The sequence below is a fragment of the Prosopis cineraria genome, unplaced genomic scaffold (genome assembly GCF_029017545.1).
Source record: "Prosopis cineraria cultivar Desert tree isolate PC_DT_omini unplaced genomic scaffold, ASM2901754v1 PC2, whole genome shotgun sequence".
Lineage (NCBI taxonomy): Eukaryota > Viridiplantae > Streptophyta > Magnoliopsida > Fabales > Fabaceae > Prosopis > Prosopis cineraria.
The window spans coordinates 15,264,925-15,280,410 of record NW_026555333.1 but is presented as its reverse complement, the minus strand read 5'-3'; the positions used below and the strand labels follow the sequence as shown (position 1 = coordinate 15,280,410).

The 15,486-nt window shown below is 33.6% G+C and overlaps 2 protein-coding genes across 7 annotated transcripts; one reads left to right on the top strand and one right to left on the bottom strand.

Moving 5' to 3' along the window:
* Positions 1 to 265: 265 nt before the first annotated feature.
* Positions 266 to 5,523, top strand: LOC129303518 (uncharacterized). Of its 2 annotated transcripts, XM_054942893.1 has the most exons (12): positions 266 to 865; positions 1,032 to 1,234; positions 1,310 to 1,507; positions 1,693 to 1,764; positions 2,160 to 2,255; positions 2,669 to 2,748; positions 2,924 to 3,002; positions 3,112 to 3,322; positions 3,441 to 3,637; positions 4,098 to 4,203; positions 4,380 to 4,469; positions 4,563 to 5,523. In XM_054942893.1, exons 1-12 carry the CDS (start codon positions 346 to 348, stop codon positions 5,318 to 5,320), a joined length of 2,610 nt encoding a protein of 869 aa, XP_054798868.1. In that variant the 5' UTR covers positions 266 to 345; the 3' UTR covers positions 5,321 to 5,523. The 2 variants fall into 2 exon arrangements, with proteins under 2 accessions (XP_054798868.1, XP_054798869.1); XM_054942894.1 differs by lacking the exon at positions 2,160 to 2,255.
* A 3,156-nt stretch (positions 5,524 to 8,679) lies between these two features.
* LOC129300407 (protein PTST, chloroplastic-like) lies at positions 8,680 to 15,066 on the bottom strand. 5 transcript variants are annotated; one of them, XM_054938975.1, is made up of 9 exons: positions 14,959 to 15,066; positions 14,027 to 14,076; positions 13,452 to 13,773; positions 12,633 to 12,722; positions 11,420 to 11,488; positions 10,189 to 10,294; positions 9,843 to 9,931; positions 9,168 to 9,280; positions 8,680 to 9,081 (listed from the first exon to the last, which is right to left on the bottom strand). In XM_054938975.1, the coding sequence occupies exons 2-9, from the start codon at positions 14,044 to 14,046 to the stop codon at positions 8,979 to 8,981; spliced, it is 912 nt and encodes a 303-aa protein (XP_054794950.1). In that variant the 5' UTR covers positions 14,047 to 14,076; positions 14,959 to 15,066; the 3' UTR covers positions 8,680 to 8,978. The 5 variants fall into 5 exon arrangements, with proteins under 5 accessions (XP_054794950.1, XP_054794980.1, XP_054794958.1 ...); XM_054939005.1 differs by having other exon boundaries at positions 8,680 to 9,084; positions 9,175 to 9,280; XM_054938983.1 differs by lacking the exon at positions 14,959 to 15,066 and adding an exon at positions 14,845 to 14,941.
* Positions 15,067 to 15,486: the final 420 nt, after the last annotated feature.

The window sequence follows — 15,486 nt, the reverse complement described above, 5'->3', positions numbered from 1 at the left end:
ACAAATGCAGGAAAAATTCAATAGATTAAAAAATGATGCAAGTAATAAAAGCATAGTGCTGGAGATTTTGGCTTTCAATTATGAATTTATAATATACATTGATAATGTATTGTCGGTAATGTGAACCTTATCTGTTATCCCATTCAACCTTTATCTGTTTAACCCTCTTTTTTTTTTGGGGGGAGGGGGTGGGTTTCCTCTTATTCTCCTCCTACCATTTATATTTTCATTTTCCTTTGCCTCCGCACATTATACATACCTTATTACCCTCTTCACATGCCTCTCGTCCTCTGAACCATTCCTCTTTTTCTCACATCTCCTTTGTTCATATTTCTGCTTTTTAGGATGAATATTTGTCTTCTCTATTCCTTTCTTCTGATCCTCTTGCTTTATTCTTGTTCTATCACTGCTGCTCTTAAAGCATGCACCAACAAGGCTACTCAGTCTCACACCTTGCGTTACAAGTTATTAACATCAAAAAACCAGACATGGAAGGCTGAGTTAATGTCTCATTATCATCTAACCCCAACAGATGACTCAGTTTGGGAAAGTTTATTGCCCAGAAAGTTACTGAAAGAAGAACAAGAGCAGCATGATTGGGCAATCATGTACAGAAAAATCAAGAATCTGGGTTCGCTCACACCACCTCAAGGGCATCTCAAAGAGGTTTCACTGCATGATGTGAGGTTGCATCCCCACTCATCAATCCATGCTCGAGCTCAGCTCACAAATTTGGAGTATCTGTTAATGTTAGATGTGGATAGCTTGCTCTGGAGCTTCAGGAAGACGGCTGGTTTACCCACTCCTGGCAAGCCTTATGGGGGTTGGGAAGACCCAAAAATTGAACTTCGAGGCCATTTTGTTGGTTGGTTTGTTTGATTCAAAATCTTAACTTCTGTTTCATCATATCAAGTTCTTGTTTTCAATCAGTCATATGCAGTGTTTCTCAGGTTGATTTCTTCATAGATAATTAAAGAAATGAGAAGGAAGAGTGTTTGATATAATTTCTTGTTTCTCTTCACATTTGGAAGGACATTACTTGAGTGCATCAGCTTTGATGTGGGCCAGCACACACAATGATAGTCTGAAGGAGAAAATGGCTGCTCTTGTTGCCAATCTTTCTGTCTGCCAGAAAAAACTTGGTACAGGATATCTCTCTGCATTTCCATCTCTGTATTTTGATCACTTGGAAGAACTTAAGCCTGTGTGGGCCCCATATTACACCATTCACAAGGTATGTTTGAAACTTGTTTTTGAGCATATTTGGCTTAATGTTGTGGGATTTAATTAAGCTAGAAAAGTTTGACAGATAATGGCTGGCCTGTTAGATCAACATACTGTTGCTGGAGATCCTCATGCTTTAAAAATGCTGAAATGGATGGTTGAGTACTTTTACAGCCGGGTGCAAAATGTGATTTCAAAGTTCACTATAAGTAGACACTATCAATCAATGAATGAGGAAACTGGAGGAATGAATGATGTCCTTTACAAATTATATAGCATTACGGTAGGTTAGCAATTAACTATCTTCTTGTTTCATTTGCTGGTATGATGTTTTTCACCTCTTTCCTTGACTGATACAAGTATAGGTACCTTGAGATACATAGATTCAGAATTATAACTCATAATTCCCAATACTCGCTCTTATTAAATTCAATTCTGAGAATCTGTCTTGTTAATTAACCTATGCAGGGAGATCCAAAGCATTTATTGTTGGCTCACCTTTTTGACAAGCCATGCTTTTTAGGTTTGCTTGCGGTGCAGGTAGTGATTATATTAATTTCTTTATCATATAGGTTTTCTCTGAATTTAAACCCAGTTTATGGCCTGGTAGTGATTATATTAATTTCTTTATTATATAGGTTTTCTCTGAATTTAAACTGTATTTATGGCCTTACGTAATACCCAAACATTCAGTGGCTGGAAATTTCTCATCAAATTTGATCTCCCACACACACAAAAGTGTCTTGCAAATTAAATAAATTATTTATGCTGTATATAACAGTCTTGCCTTCTAAGTCTACATTATCATATCTTTTGTTATGTCTCTTAGCTTTCAGGATGTTGCAATGTCAGCATCATGATTTTATATTACTTCACGTTACAAAATACAAAGCCCAAGGGTTTTAAAATTCTCTGTTTCTTTTTCCCCAATACAGGCTAATGATATTTCTGATTTTCATGCTAATACACATATTCCAATTGTTGTTGGATCCCAAATGCGTTATGAGGTCACTGGTGATCCACTTTATAAGGTAAACTGCTTCATATAAATGATAACATAAAAGGAGCTATGGTTGTTTATTATTCGTTGCCCTAAAAAACTTATATATTTAATTAATTATCTATTTTGATTATATTATTCATATATAGAATTTACTTGTGACATTTTCTTCTTGCAACTATCTAATGCAACTACAAAAAACAACTACTACAAGGCTTATCTTACTAGGCGGGTTGACAACATGGATTGAGTGATATCATTGTGCTCTAATAAAAATATTGCGAACAATACTTTTTTGGGGGAGAAAAAAGCTTTCACCTTGTGCCCAAACTTGAAAATAATTAACATTTAAAACCCACTAATTTTATGCGTTCATTCTTATAGTTTAATGTGTGATGGTCTCAAGTTTCTCACTAACTCTATTCTTGCCTTTTGCTATGATAGGAAATTGGCACATTCTTTATGGACCTTATTAACTCTTCTCACAGTTATGCAACTGGAGGGACATCAGTTACAGAGTGGTGGTAAATAATGAGAAATGATTATTTTTAGTTTCATTTCGTCCATATAATGAACTTAAAATCATCCATTTGAACATCAATTTCCTACAGGGACAATAAGTAGGAAGTGTTGTGTTCCTTCTTGTTAAGCAGTTACTTGCTGATTCCTTCATGCTCATCTGCTTCAACTTTTTTGTAGGCATGATCCAAAGAGAATGGCAGATTACCTGAATACACCAGAGACTGAAGAGTCATGCACAACTTATAACATGTTGAAAGTATACAACTTATAACATGTTGAAAGCATACAAATTATGAGTTGTTGCATAATAAAAGTTTTCATTACATCAGAAATGAAAAATTAACTACACTTAATTCATTTCTTAGGTTTCAAGGCACCTATTTAGATGGACCAAGGAAATAACATATGCAGATTATTATGAGCGTGCCTTAACAAATGGTGTATTGAGTATTCAAAGAGGTAGAGAACCCGGAGTGATGGTTTATATGCTGCCACTAGGCCCTGGGGCTTCAAAGGCTAAATCTGAACGCGGTTGGGGAACAAAGTTTGAATCTTTTTGGTGCTGCTATGGAACAGGTATTCATATGTTTTGTTTATTAAATAATTCAAATTGTATCAAACTACAATATATACACAACTCAAACTTACATGCTCTTATATTCTCCGCTGTCTTTTTTCTGTGGTCAATGTTCAGGCATTGAATCATTCTCAAAGTTAGGAGACTCTATTTATTTTGAACAAGAAGGGAAGGATCCAACTCTTTACATAATCCAGTATATATCAAGCTCTTTTAATTGGAAATCTGAGTATCTCATGCTTAATCAGACTGTGGTTCCTACTACTTCAATGGATCCTTATCTACGAGTGACATTTACATTTTCTCCTACTAAGGTACCTATTACATTTGTATTGTGTTATTTATGCCATGCCAATTATTAATTATGATCATTTATAATTTTACCAACAATTACCTTAAGCTTGACAAACAATTTTGGAATATGATTTCTGAAAACAGATTGCTACTATCATATTTCAGCCCTGTAGATTTAGTCAATAACAAGAATTGTTAACCACTCAATTTTACAAATGATACTTGCTTTTGCATGAATCAGTTATCAGTCCATTAGAATTTTGACCTCCAATTAATTTCCCCCTATGTAATAACAGATATATATTTTATATTTAATATTGCCCTAATAGATAAGATCCATATATGATGCCAAAAATTTCTCTCGACTTGACACAGACATGCAGTAGTTTGCCCTTATTTTATTTATTTTTTTTTAAATTGCTAAACGAATTGGCTGAATGACAATTGATGGGGTATACATTGAAATGTTCACTTTTGCAGGGATCTGGTTCTTCTTCCACATTGAACTTCCGGATACCAGTGTGGACTCGTTTGGACAATGCCAAGGCAATACTAAATTCTGACACCCTATCTATGTTATCTCCTGGTACTAGAACTCTTCATCTAGAATCTCTCAGAAAAAACACGGGAATAAGAAGTCTGTCTCAACAAAATTTCTTTTATCCCTATAATTTCAAGCACATGTTTCTTAAATCAACATATTACTGTCACATTTTGTCTTTTTATTTATTGAACTCTTCATTTTATCTCGTGCACATTTAGGAAACTTTCTGTCAATCACACAAAAGTGGAGTGCCAGTGACAAGTTGACCCTTCAATTGCCCATTACTCTTAGAACTGAGGCTATAAAAGGTACTAATGCATGTATGCCAGTCACTATTATCACTTTCAAGAAAAGAATTTTTTTTTTCTTATTACTCATTATGTTTTCTGAATTGAAATCAGATGACAGGTCAAAATATGCTTCTATTCAAGCAATTCTTTATGGTCCATATCTTCTTGCTGGTCATACCAATGGTGATTGGAACATTACAGTTAGTTCAAATGCATCCATTGATGACTGGATTACTCCAATCCCTGCAAGTTACAATAGTCACCTAGTAACTTTTTCTCAAGACCTTTCTGGCTCAACTTTTGTTTTGACCAACTCAGATCAATCTCTTAAGATGATAAAATCACCTAAACCTGGAACTGCATTGGCTCCTCATGCAACCTTTAGACTTATCTCTAGTGAATCCTCCTCAAAAAGGTCTTCAACAATTGGAGAGGATTCTATTATTGGTGAATCAGTGATGTTGGAACCATTTGATCTTCCTGGAATGCTCTTGAAGCACCAAGGAGCAGAAAATAGTAATGTCATTGTGGATCATTCTTCCAATGGTGGGGTCTCTAGTGTTTTCAATGTAGTAAAAGGATTGGATGAACAAAAGGGAACTATATCATTAGAATCAGAAAGCAAAAAGGGTTGCTTTGTGTGTAGTAGCGGCTCTGGTGCAATTGTGAAGCTCAAATGCAAGTCTAAGTCTCATACTAATTTCAAGCAAGCTGCTAGCTTCATAGCAAGAGAGGGACTAAGCAGGTATAATCCTATCAGTTTTCTGGCTAAAGGAGCAAAGAGGAACTATCTTTTGGAGCCATTATACTCCTTCAGAGATGAAACTTATACAGTTTATTTCAATATTCAAGCCTCCTCTAAAGAGTGAGTGGTGGGGAATTGATTTGAAAGCAATAGGTACCTCAGCAGAAGAAAATGACAATGTCACTTCTAGGTAACAATCCCATGGAGTAGTTTGTAGTACCTTCAAAAAAATGTTAAGAAGATGAAGAAGAGCTTGTACTGGATGATTATGTAAAGACTTTGGTCCTTCCTTTTTCTTCTAAACCGAAATAAATAGAATCTCCTAAATCCAAAAAAAATTTGAAGAGGTGACCCAGGAAAAAAAAATGAGAACTTAATATTTTTAGAAAAAATTAATCTGCAAGTCTTTATAGTTTTGTTAAATTTTAAATTAGATCCTTGTAGTTTATTTTGTTTTAATCAAACCTTTATAGTTTAATTTATTATATATGTTAACCCCTAAAGTTTAAAATTAATAATGAAGTATAAAATTTTATAAAACAAAAATAATCTTGGAATTTACAAAAAAATTTAATTTAATACCTTGTTTACAATTTTATTATTTTTTATTTAAACTCAGTGCATAAAAAATAATTATATAAACTTTGAGTTATAAAAAGTATTTAATTAATATTAAATTTATATAATCATATAATAAAAATATAAAAGTTCTTGATTTTATTTTTTTAAAAAAAATTAAGGACTTTAACCTTTAAGAATTAAAAAATTTAATTGATCAAATTATAAAGACTCAATTAAATAAAATAAACTGCAGTATTCTAATTCAAAATTAAGTAAAACTTAAGACCTTGTTGATGCATTTTTTCATATTTTTATTAACACAAAATATTTTTCTTGGTTACATCGAAAGCATTTAAATCTCTCTACTATTTTTAAAAATAATTAATAAAAAACATTAATTATTTTATAACATTAATAATTAATAAAAAGCGTTAATAAAAATAACATTAGTTAAAAAAATAATTATTCTTATTAACATTTATTATTTTTCTTGGTTACATCAAAAGTATTCAAATCTTAAATTTCTATTATCAATCCATCAATCGTTACTACTCGAGTTAATCTATGGTAGATATTACTTAATATTTTCAGTCTCTTTACTATCATTTAGGAGAGATTTTCTAACTTTTTTCCTACTCATGTTATGAAGTCTAGTATGTGCAGTTAAAAATATTCATTTTATTTAATGGTGGTTATGTAGAGGATTTAGGTTCAAGATTGGAACATTGTAGCCTGCGGATGAAAAAATATATTTAGAAAAACGACTAAAATTAAATCAAACTTGGTATTAGGGAACACCAAGTTATTAAATAAATTTATTTTTAATTTATGATGAATTAGTGAGATAATATTTTGACCAAAAATGAGATATCATTATTTAATTATCATTTTTATCATGGGAATATCTTCAAACTACATAATCTTTGGTTAACATTACTTGATCCTTTTTTCTCATACTATTAGACCAGATTTCCTTTTTCTGGTAATACATGGTTTTTAGCTTTGGGCAATGAAAAATTACTTTGATATCAATTAATATATTATATATATCATATCAAATATAAAATTTGTGATAAACTTTTCACGAACTATGAATAAAAAAAGTTCATTCCATGATTTATTTACTTGTACCTATCTAACTACAAGAAATTATTGTTATTATTATATTATTATTTAACTATTAATTATCACATTATTGTTATTATATATTGAAACATTCTTTTCGAGCAATGTAACTGTATCTGATTTTCTTCTTCATGTTGTTCTTAGATAAGTGCCTTTAATTTTGACCATATTCACAGCACCCACGGATAAACAAGCGTCACTAAACCACATGATTTCTCTCGTGTTTTTTTTTTTTTTAACCAATTCTCTTTGGGTTAATATAGGCCCTTCCATTTTAAAATTCAATTCCAAACGCACGGGTAATTGTGTGTAAACATTTTCTTTCTAATTTTCAATGCAGGGGTTCAAGGCATAGATGTAAATCCCTTTTGATTTGTATTTGTATAATTTTTTTTAAGGACTTAATTGTAAAGGTAAGAATGCTTAATTATGATTGTGATGGACCAAGTTCCTTCGGCAGTTCTTTCTTAAACCCTACAAGAGTAAATGTGTGTTCAGATTAAAAAATTTACAACTAAAGTTAAAATTCAATTAAAATTAGTAAATTGATGTTAGAAAAAAAATTTATGACTTTAATGTAATTTATATTTAAATATTTTTTTTTATAAATCAGTTGAATAAATTGAAAATTATTTAGATGATTTGATTCATAAGTCAGCTAAGATATATAATGATAAAAATGAGCATAAATTTTGTTGTATATATTTTTGTGACTAATTTAATATTTTTAGAAAAAAATCATATACTTTAGATTACATTTAAAAAGTTAGACTTAAAATATCTAAATAAATTAATTGTTTAAAAATCAAAATTTTAAAAAAAGAGCATGAATGAAATGATAAATTATAGTCTATATATAATTAAAATTTAATAAATAGTCTAACTTGATCTTCTTTAAAAAAATTAAACTTTAAATTTAAATTTAGAAAAACAATATATATAAAATGAGGTGTTAAATATTAACTATTAACTATTATTTATAATACTGGATTACTCTTGCAAAAGCACCAGTAGTTCGGTCTCAACCTCGCCAAACGCTATATTTCATCGACACCACCTTCTTCGACCTCATCTGCAACATTTTCATAGACATCACCTTCGCCGTTGACAACACATTCCTTCTTTACTTATCTTGTCTTCTCCATGCAAGTCAGCTTTGCTATGCTCTAGACTATCTCCGTTCGTGCCAAAAACACCATGAGCACTGGTTCAATCGACGAAAGATCAGACAACAATAATGGTGAGCATAATCACTAGTCAGATTTGCAGTGAGAGATCAAATGGTGACCAGCACACTCATAAAAGTAGAGACTTGTGAAGGCAAAGGAAGAGAAATCATGCCACTCGTAAATGAAGAGAGGGAAGACAGCACGATAAATCAATGCGAGCAACACACTGCACACACGGTGAAAATCGGGTCTCAACAACGGTGGCGGTAGCGACTGTAGCTGTGATCTCTCATCAAATCCAACAAGGTTGGGAGTATGAAGGGCGAGCCAGAGCAACCATAGGAACGGCAATGATGATGATCTGAGTAGAGAGCAAGCAACTGAAGAGAGAGAATAAAAAATTGAAAAAGCATTTGATGCTCCAACATTCATATATTTGGACACCCAACGTTATGGAAAAGCTGGATGGTTGAGGTTTGGCAAAAACGTTGGTTTGAACCCTAACTAAGGTTGGTTATTTTTTGCTATCCATACATGATAAATAAGGCTTTTAAGATCCTAACTTAGGTTTGATCTCTCCTAACTTAAGATTCAATCCAAACATGCTCTAAGCCTTATAGAATCTCAGTTGGCCGAAGCTGTAACAGCATTCACTTTATGTTGCATAAAAATGTTATTCAAACGCGTAAATAACATTTAATATAAAGACTAGTTTCTCACTGTATGTACTGTAATTTTAATCAGCAAGTAAACCTACTTACATGCACTTCCGACGGGACCCAGCTGCACTGACTCGTCTAAGTAAAATATGGCCTCAACCCAATTTAGCAGAACAATTTGATTCACAAGGAACTAACACGTTGTCCAAGTGGAAGATATGGCAAACACTTGAAAAAACTACATATGCTTCTGCAAACTGCATACAAATCATTCCACAACTAACAGATTGTTTTTGGTTAATCCCCCACCAATAGTGGGAAACTCCGGTGAAAGCTGCCATTCACCATCCACCAAGAATTTGATCTCATACCTGCACAAGACATTTATAGCTCAAGAGAAGACTCACGGCTATTAAAGGACCAGGTTCGAAACTTCATTTAGTTGAGAAAATGGCACCTTCCTGGTCTGAGCATCAATGTTGATGAGAACTTTGTATAAGAACCATCATACTCTGGTGATAGGTACTCTCCTTGGCTCCAACCATCAAAGCTGCCCATTACTTGCACGCTCTTAAGAGTTAAGAGCAAAAATACGACAGAATAAACAGATAATTCAGACGTTAACCAGACACAAACTAAATACCAAAACATTATATAAAAGCTTAGAAATGCAGTATTTCACAATAATATTATAGATTCTTGGGAAAATGACAAATAAATTCCCTCAAAATAAACAAATGACCAAATAGCACCATGAAATGTGGTAATTGATATAAAGACTTTATATTCTTTATTAACTTTAGGTATTAACAACTATGTTTTTTATTATTTTGCTTAGGGTCAAAAACATAATTTTGCCCAAAAAAAAAATTTGTCAGATAAGTTCTTGGGGACTTCAAAGTAACTACTGCCTTTTGTGGTACTTATTTGTATTTCGATGGGATTTATTTGCCATTCTTCCTAGATTCTATTCACTGGCAAATGAAGCCAATGTTCAGTCCTATATACAAAATTAGTTGATTCAGATGATATGGCAGCAAAAGCAACTTTGTTGACATTAAACTATCCACTGTTTCCATGATTCAGATTAAAGTTTCCATAGAATAAATGAAGGACTATCTTCCATATTTACCTCAGCCATGCCAACCCAAAATACAGGAACCTCTTTGGATTGAACTGAATCTACATCCTTTATCTGTTCCTTCAATTTCTCATGCACAGCTTTGGAGGCCAAACCATTGCATATGCATCGACAAAGACATGGAAGAGGCAACAATTTATCAGAACTAGAGAAACCCCTACCCCCTCGAGTAACATATTCAAAAGTAGGAAATTGCATGTATTATATAAAATGAATACATAATGATCACATGAAATCAAGTAAATCTATATATAATTTTCCTGAAATTTATTCATTAGCATTACATAAATGGACCAGTTCATATGGAGCATGCAGAAGAACTGCAACACCATTCTACCTTCTAAACGAGAAACAAGGTGAGATTGAATATATTTTCCCTTGATCTTCCTTGAACCTCCTGGAATAGCAGACTGAGCTATTTCTTCAGCAAGTTTGACCAAAGCCTTCATCCAAAGCAAACATTATCAGAGATTCGCAAACAATATTAATCAGCTGAAAAGAGTTTTAAACATCATAGAGGAAAAATTTACAAAGGTGTTTGTCATTAGAAATCGCAAATTAAACTGAGTAGAGGATTAAATAGCATTTAATTTATAAGATGACATATCATTATCTCATTCTCATTATCATAATATTAACATTAATAGCTTTCGTCATCAAAATCTTAATCGAATTAAGATTAGCTATTCAAACGATTATATAACTACTTATAATAGTTTCAATCATCAAATTTGATTATAGAGAATATAACACCGTAACAGGCAAAGGCAAGCATCGTCAAGGTACAACTTCAGTAACGATGTAGGAGGGAAACATGACCCATAATTCATTACGAAGGTGGAATTTGTGTGCTAATCTCAAGTTAGAACAGTTCACACAAAGCAAGATTAGTCTAATGTCATCAATAGAACATGAGTACATGGGAGCAGAATTGGTAATTCCCACAACGAACATCATAGTTACAAATAAAGTGCTGATATATTTGGAGCTTTCAGAATCTGAATTCAGCCAAAATTATAGAAACATGAAAAGTTAAAAATTCAGGAAAAAGCAAAGGCTGAGATTAGTTTTCATAACGCCCTTCCACAGAATTTCATGACTCAAGCTCAAAGCAATGAAATGAAAGACATTATGATAAAGACTCATACAAAACAAGACACTCCCTCTGGTTCTAATTGTAAGAGCTTTTTACCAACTTCACAGAGATTAAGAAATAAAGTTAATAATTTGCAATTAATGTGTTAACAATTTGTGATAGTTTTCCTCAAATACCCCACTTATTTAATTCACTCTATTTAATAATTTCCTTTGCAGATTGCAGTGTAAAAATGGGGCATTGAATAGGGGTACTCCAGGAAAAGATAATTAATGTGGTAGACAAAAGTGGATGGGGTCTTACATTAAGGACCAAACCAAAGTTCTCAACGGTTTCTTACATTTAGAACTAGAGGGTGTAGTAAAAATCACAGACTGCTGGGCATAATATTAGGCAGCATATATCTTTCAAGAAGAATGTTAGGCAGCATGAAAACGGCACAGAAAGTAAAGAAGTTGAAATTGATTTTAACCTGAACTTCAAGCTCCATGACAGCAAGTTCACTTTTAAAGTTAACCAATGATTCCTCCTTTATTTGCAACTGTAGATAACAGAGATCAATATAGGATGGCGGTTTCTTATAAACATATAAAAGTAAAAGAGAAGCGCATTATTCATAAATCACGAACATAGCTCATCCATTAGATTGCATGCCAACATTTTTTTTTTTTTTACACATTCTTAAATTTGAACGGTGGAGCATGGTGGCCACACCTAGTTAATATTCTATTCCCTACAATTGTTTTTATATTTTTACAATGTAAACGAAAGAATCCCCACAAAAAATAGTTACAACATGAAATCAGGAACCATTATTAGTTGAGTTCAAAAAGGACCACCAACTTCCACGAAGAAAATAAAAATTAAGAAAAGACCAAGAATTAGAATGCACAAGTCTACCCAAACACGCTACGATTGATTAACTGATTCAAAAAAGATAAACATGCATATGGCATTAGATAGTTAGATTGGATAACTTAATCTTTAAAGCATCTAATTTGGTATGTGTGCTCCAAATTTATCCCAGTGGATGAGTCAGCCCTGACTGGTAATTAATAAAACATGTAATTGCAACAATTCCCATTATCTGAATGGACTTGCAGTTAGCCTAATACAGAAAATCAACAATATCAAAAGACCTAAAAACACTTAAGAAATTCACACTTTCTTCCACTTTGACGTGATATACAAATCCAATTCCACTTGTCTGCTGTTTTTCTATTAATACATTTTATTTTACCAATAATACAGCCATAGATCATAATCTTGTTTTAGTATCATATAGGGAAGATGCAACATCCAAATTAGTTGTCTTGATAAAACATATTCTGTTGCTTTTGATTCTAGCATAGACATCTAAGGTAATGTTCAAACCGATTGCAATGCATGGGACCTGAGTTCCACATGAGGGGGTATGGGTTCTAATGTGGAATTAACATTGACCTCCTGTTCTCTATCCCCATGAACTAGATTTTGACGTATGGCTGTTCTAAACATTCCAATTATTTCTCTAGCCAACCATTGACAATCAACCACGGAAGATATCTATATAGTTTGTGAGCAAAACGCAAACCTAATATATTCAATATTATAGAAGATTGAGAAGAAACCCAGACTCTTGAGAAATAGTTATACGGAAAAACCTAGATTTCAAATTAAGAGCAATCCAAAATATCTGATCAGACCTGTCTTTTGAGGAACCGATTATGTTGGTTGGCTTCACTAAGCTTCTTTGTAAGCCTCGCTCTCTCAGTATCAGCAAGTAGTGCTGCTATCTTTTCGAGAAAGAAAAAGATCCAAGTAGAAAAATTAAATCCAACAGAAAGCACAATCATATTGTGCAAGAAACAGGTAAACTTAAGTAAGCACAAATCTGCATGGGAACTCAACCCTGTAACGTGAGTTAATAGATTTTTACCATTCCTCCTTGCAGTGGACAGTGGTAATAAACAGAAAAGATGAAAACCAAATATGATCATTATAAGAGTCAGTTGTGATCAAGACAGATTTTCTTTTTCAAGTTCTGCACCTTACACCAATCCTTCCAATTGACTTCACTTATTGTATATAGAGCCTTGCAAAAATTACTGATTGATAATACATCTCAAGTTATGCACTTCATGTCCTAGATTAGAGTTGCATTTCTACTTCAACTTTTACAATTTACAGAATCCCTGTGACTAGGAGCATATAGGTGCATCACCTTTCATACATAAATGAATAAAAGAAATAGTAAAGACAGGAATTGATTTTTTTTTTTCCAATTTATAATGGAATGGCAAGAGGCTATTATCTGAAATTCAGAATTATTTGAGTTTTACGATAGCAGGAAAAGAGAACTGAGAGCTCCTGAAAGTGATTTTAAAAATTTTAAGATATAATAGATCCTGCTTTTAAAAATAATTAAGGAAAATATTAGGAATTCCATATTTCCCTGAGGTAGATTAACAACTAGCAGTCATTGGCCTTTCTGTAGACATCCATGTAGTAGAATTGGAAATTACCTGTTCACTTGTCAGTGGTTGTTCCAAAATCTTCTCCGTCGAGTCTTCAGATGCATCCTCATCTTCATCAGAATCACCTTCAGACTGTAGCCATGTAGACTCATCCAAACTAGTTGCCATAGAATGTGCTCTATGGAAACATGGCCTATTTGGATATACTGCATTTAAGATTGAGATTGGGTAGGAAGAGGCCAAGCCTCGATAGCCCAACCTTAAACTCAGGGCAGTCATATTATAAGAAATTCTATGAGTGCTTTCCCACCCCGATGTTCTTGATATTCTTGAAAACAATATTGCCTGTGGCTGGGAGTCCAAACAACACCTAATAAAATAAAGAAGATCGTAATTTTTATAATTACTTTTTACAAAATTACTAAATTGAGTTTACTGTACTGCAGTACTGTAGAATGAAGCATATGAGTGCAATATCACAAAAGACAAACCTCAATAATATTAATACAAAGAATTCAAACTTTGGGTGGACAGGAGGAAAAGGGAGCAGACTAGGCGGGGAAGAACAATGGTGATGTTTAGACAGCTGGTCAATCTGTAAAATTAACTTCAAATATGCTTACCTAGCTGTACTTATCTCCATCTTGAGGAGTTATATGTTAGGTAGTACAAGCTGAAAAGAACACAAAGGGAAACATCAGCTATTGGATTAGCAGTCTAGTAACTAAGAAGCCATGCTGCAAGGATGATACTATTAAGACGGGATGAGAAATAAATCATAGACAAACAAAATTTTGTAGACATATTGTCCTCTTGCAATGAGAAGCCATTGCTGCGCATGAATAGCACAGAAGTAGTCCCATGTAGCAACAACAGTACCGCATGTCACGCAGTTTGCAGTATGCATTCATCAAATATTTTCTCCAAACCAGAGGAAAAAAGACAAATTGCATTCTATTATATAGTAAACCTCTCCTCAAATCCAAGCGAAGCCTCCCCAGGCACATGCTAATAGAGAGGGGAGAGCTCCACATGCCCAGGCATTCACTCTGAGGCAAGCGAGTACAGAACTGCAAATGATCTTGGATCATGCAAGAATTAAATGTTTTGCTACAAGTAATTGACAGAAATTCTGTCAATACCCGTTGAAATTGTGAAAACTGCATCATTTAGTCCTTGTCTGAGGAATGCTAGAAAACTACATAAATAAAAGAGGATTTCTCAACTCTAGACTACCCTTTCAGCTGGAAGGGAATTAAAGAACGCACAGGAATCACTACAGTGATAACTAAAATGAGCACCGGACAGAAATCAATGCTCGCTTTGAGACTTAAAGTCTTGATACAAAATTAACCCGTCTCCCGGAAAATTATAGGGTATCATGCTCCATTATGAAAGGAATACGAAAATTCTGTCATCAAAAAAAAAAAAAAACACTTACGGAAGCGTACATATTCTAACACAGAAAACGAACCATCGTGGAAGCGGAAGCAAACTATGGGGCACCGTGGCAATTGAAAGCAACGAATGGAATAGGGTTAGCATAGGCACTTACGGAGTAGAGGAGGTTGAGGATTAGCACGCGCCGGCGCTGTGCATTTCAGTCGCCTCCGTCACTCCATACTCCTCGGGTTTCGAGTTCTGAATTCGCGGTCGAGAAGGAGGGAAAATGACACGTAATGGTGTAATCATGCCACGTGGCGAAGCGGAGGCCCTTGATCATCATCATGTGGGAATTGGAGTGAGTGGACTGCGACTGCGAGGCTTGAGGAATAAAATAACTTATGTGAACACTGATTTACCAAAAATACCCCCAGTTTTTTTCCTGGTTTTTTATCTTGTATACAGATGTCAGATGGTACTGTAGATCCGACTTTTTCGTTTTAAAAAAAAAATGTTATGGAGCACTAGAATTGGTAAACAGACGGGCCTAACTTATATGGGCTCGGCCTTTATGGACCTAAGCCCGAAAACTCAATTACCCTAATTTCACCCAAAAGTTGAAGCTCGGCCCTTTTTCAAAGGACTCAGGGCCGAGCCCATAAGCTCGTTTAAGGAAAAAAAATAAAATAAAATTTAATAT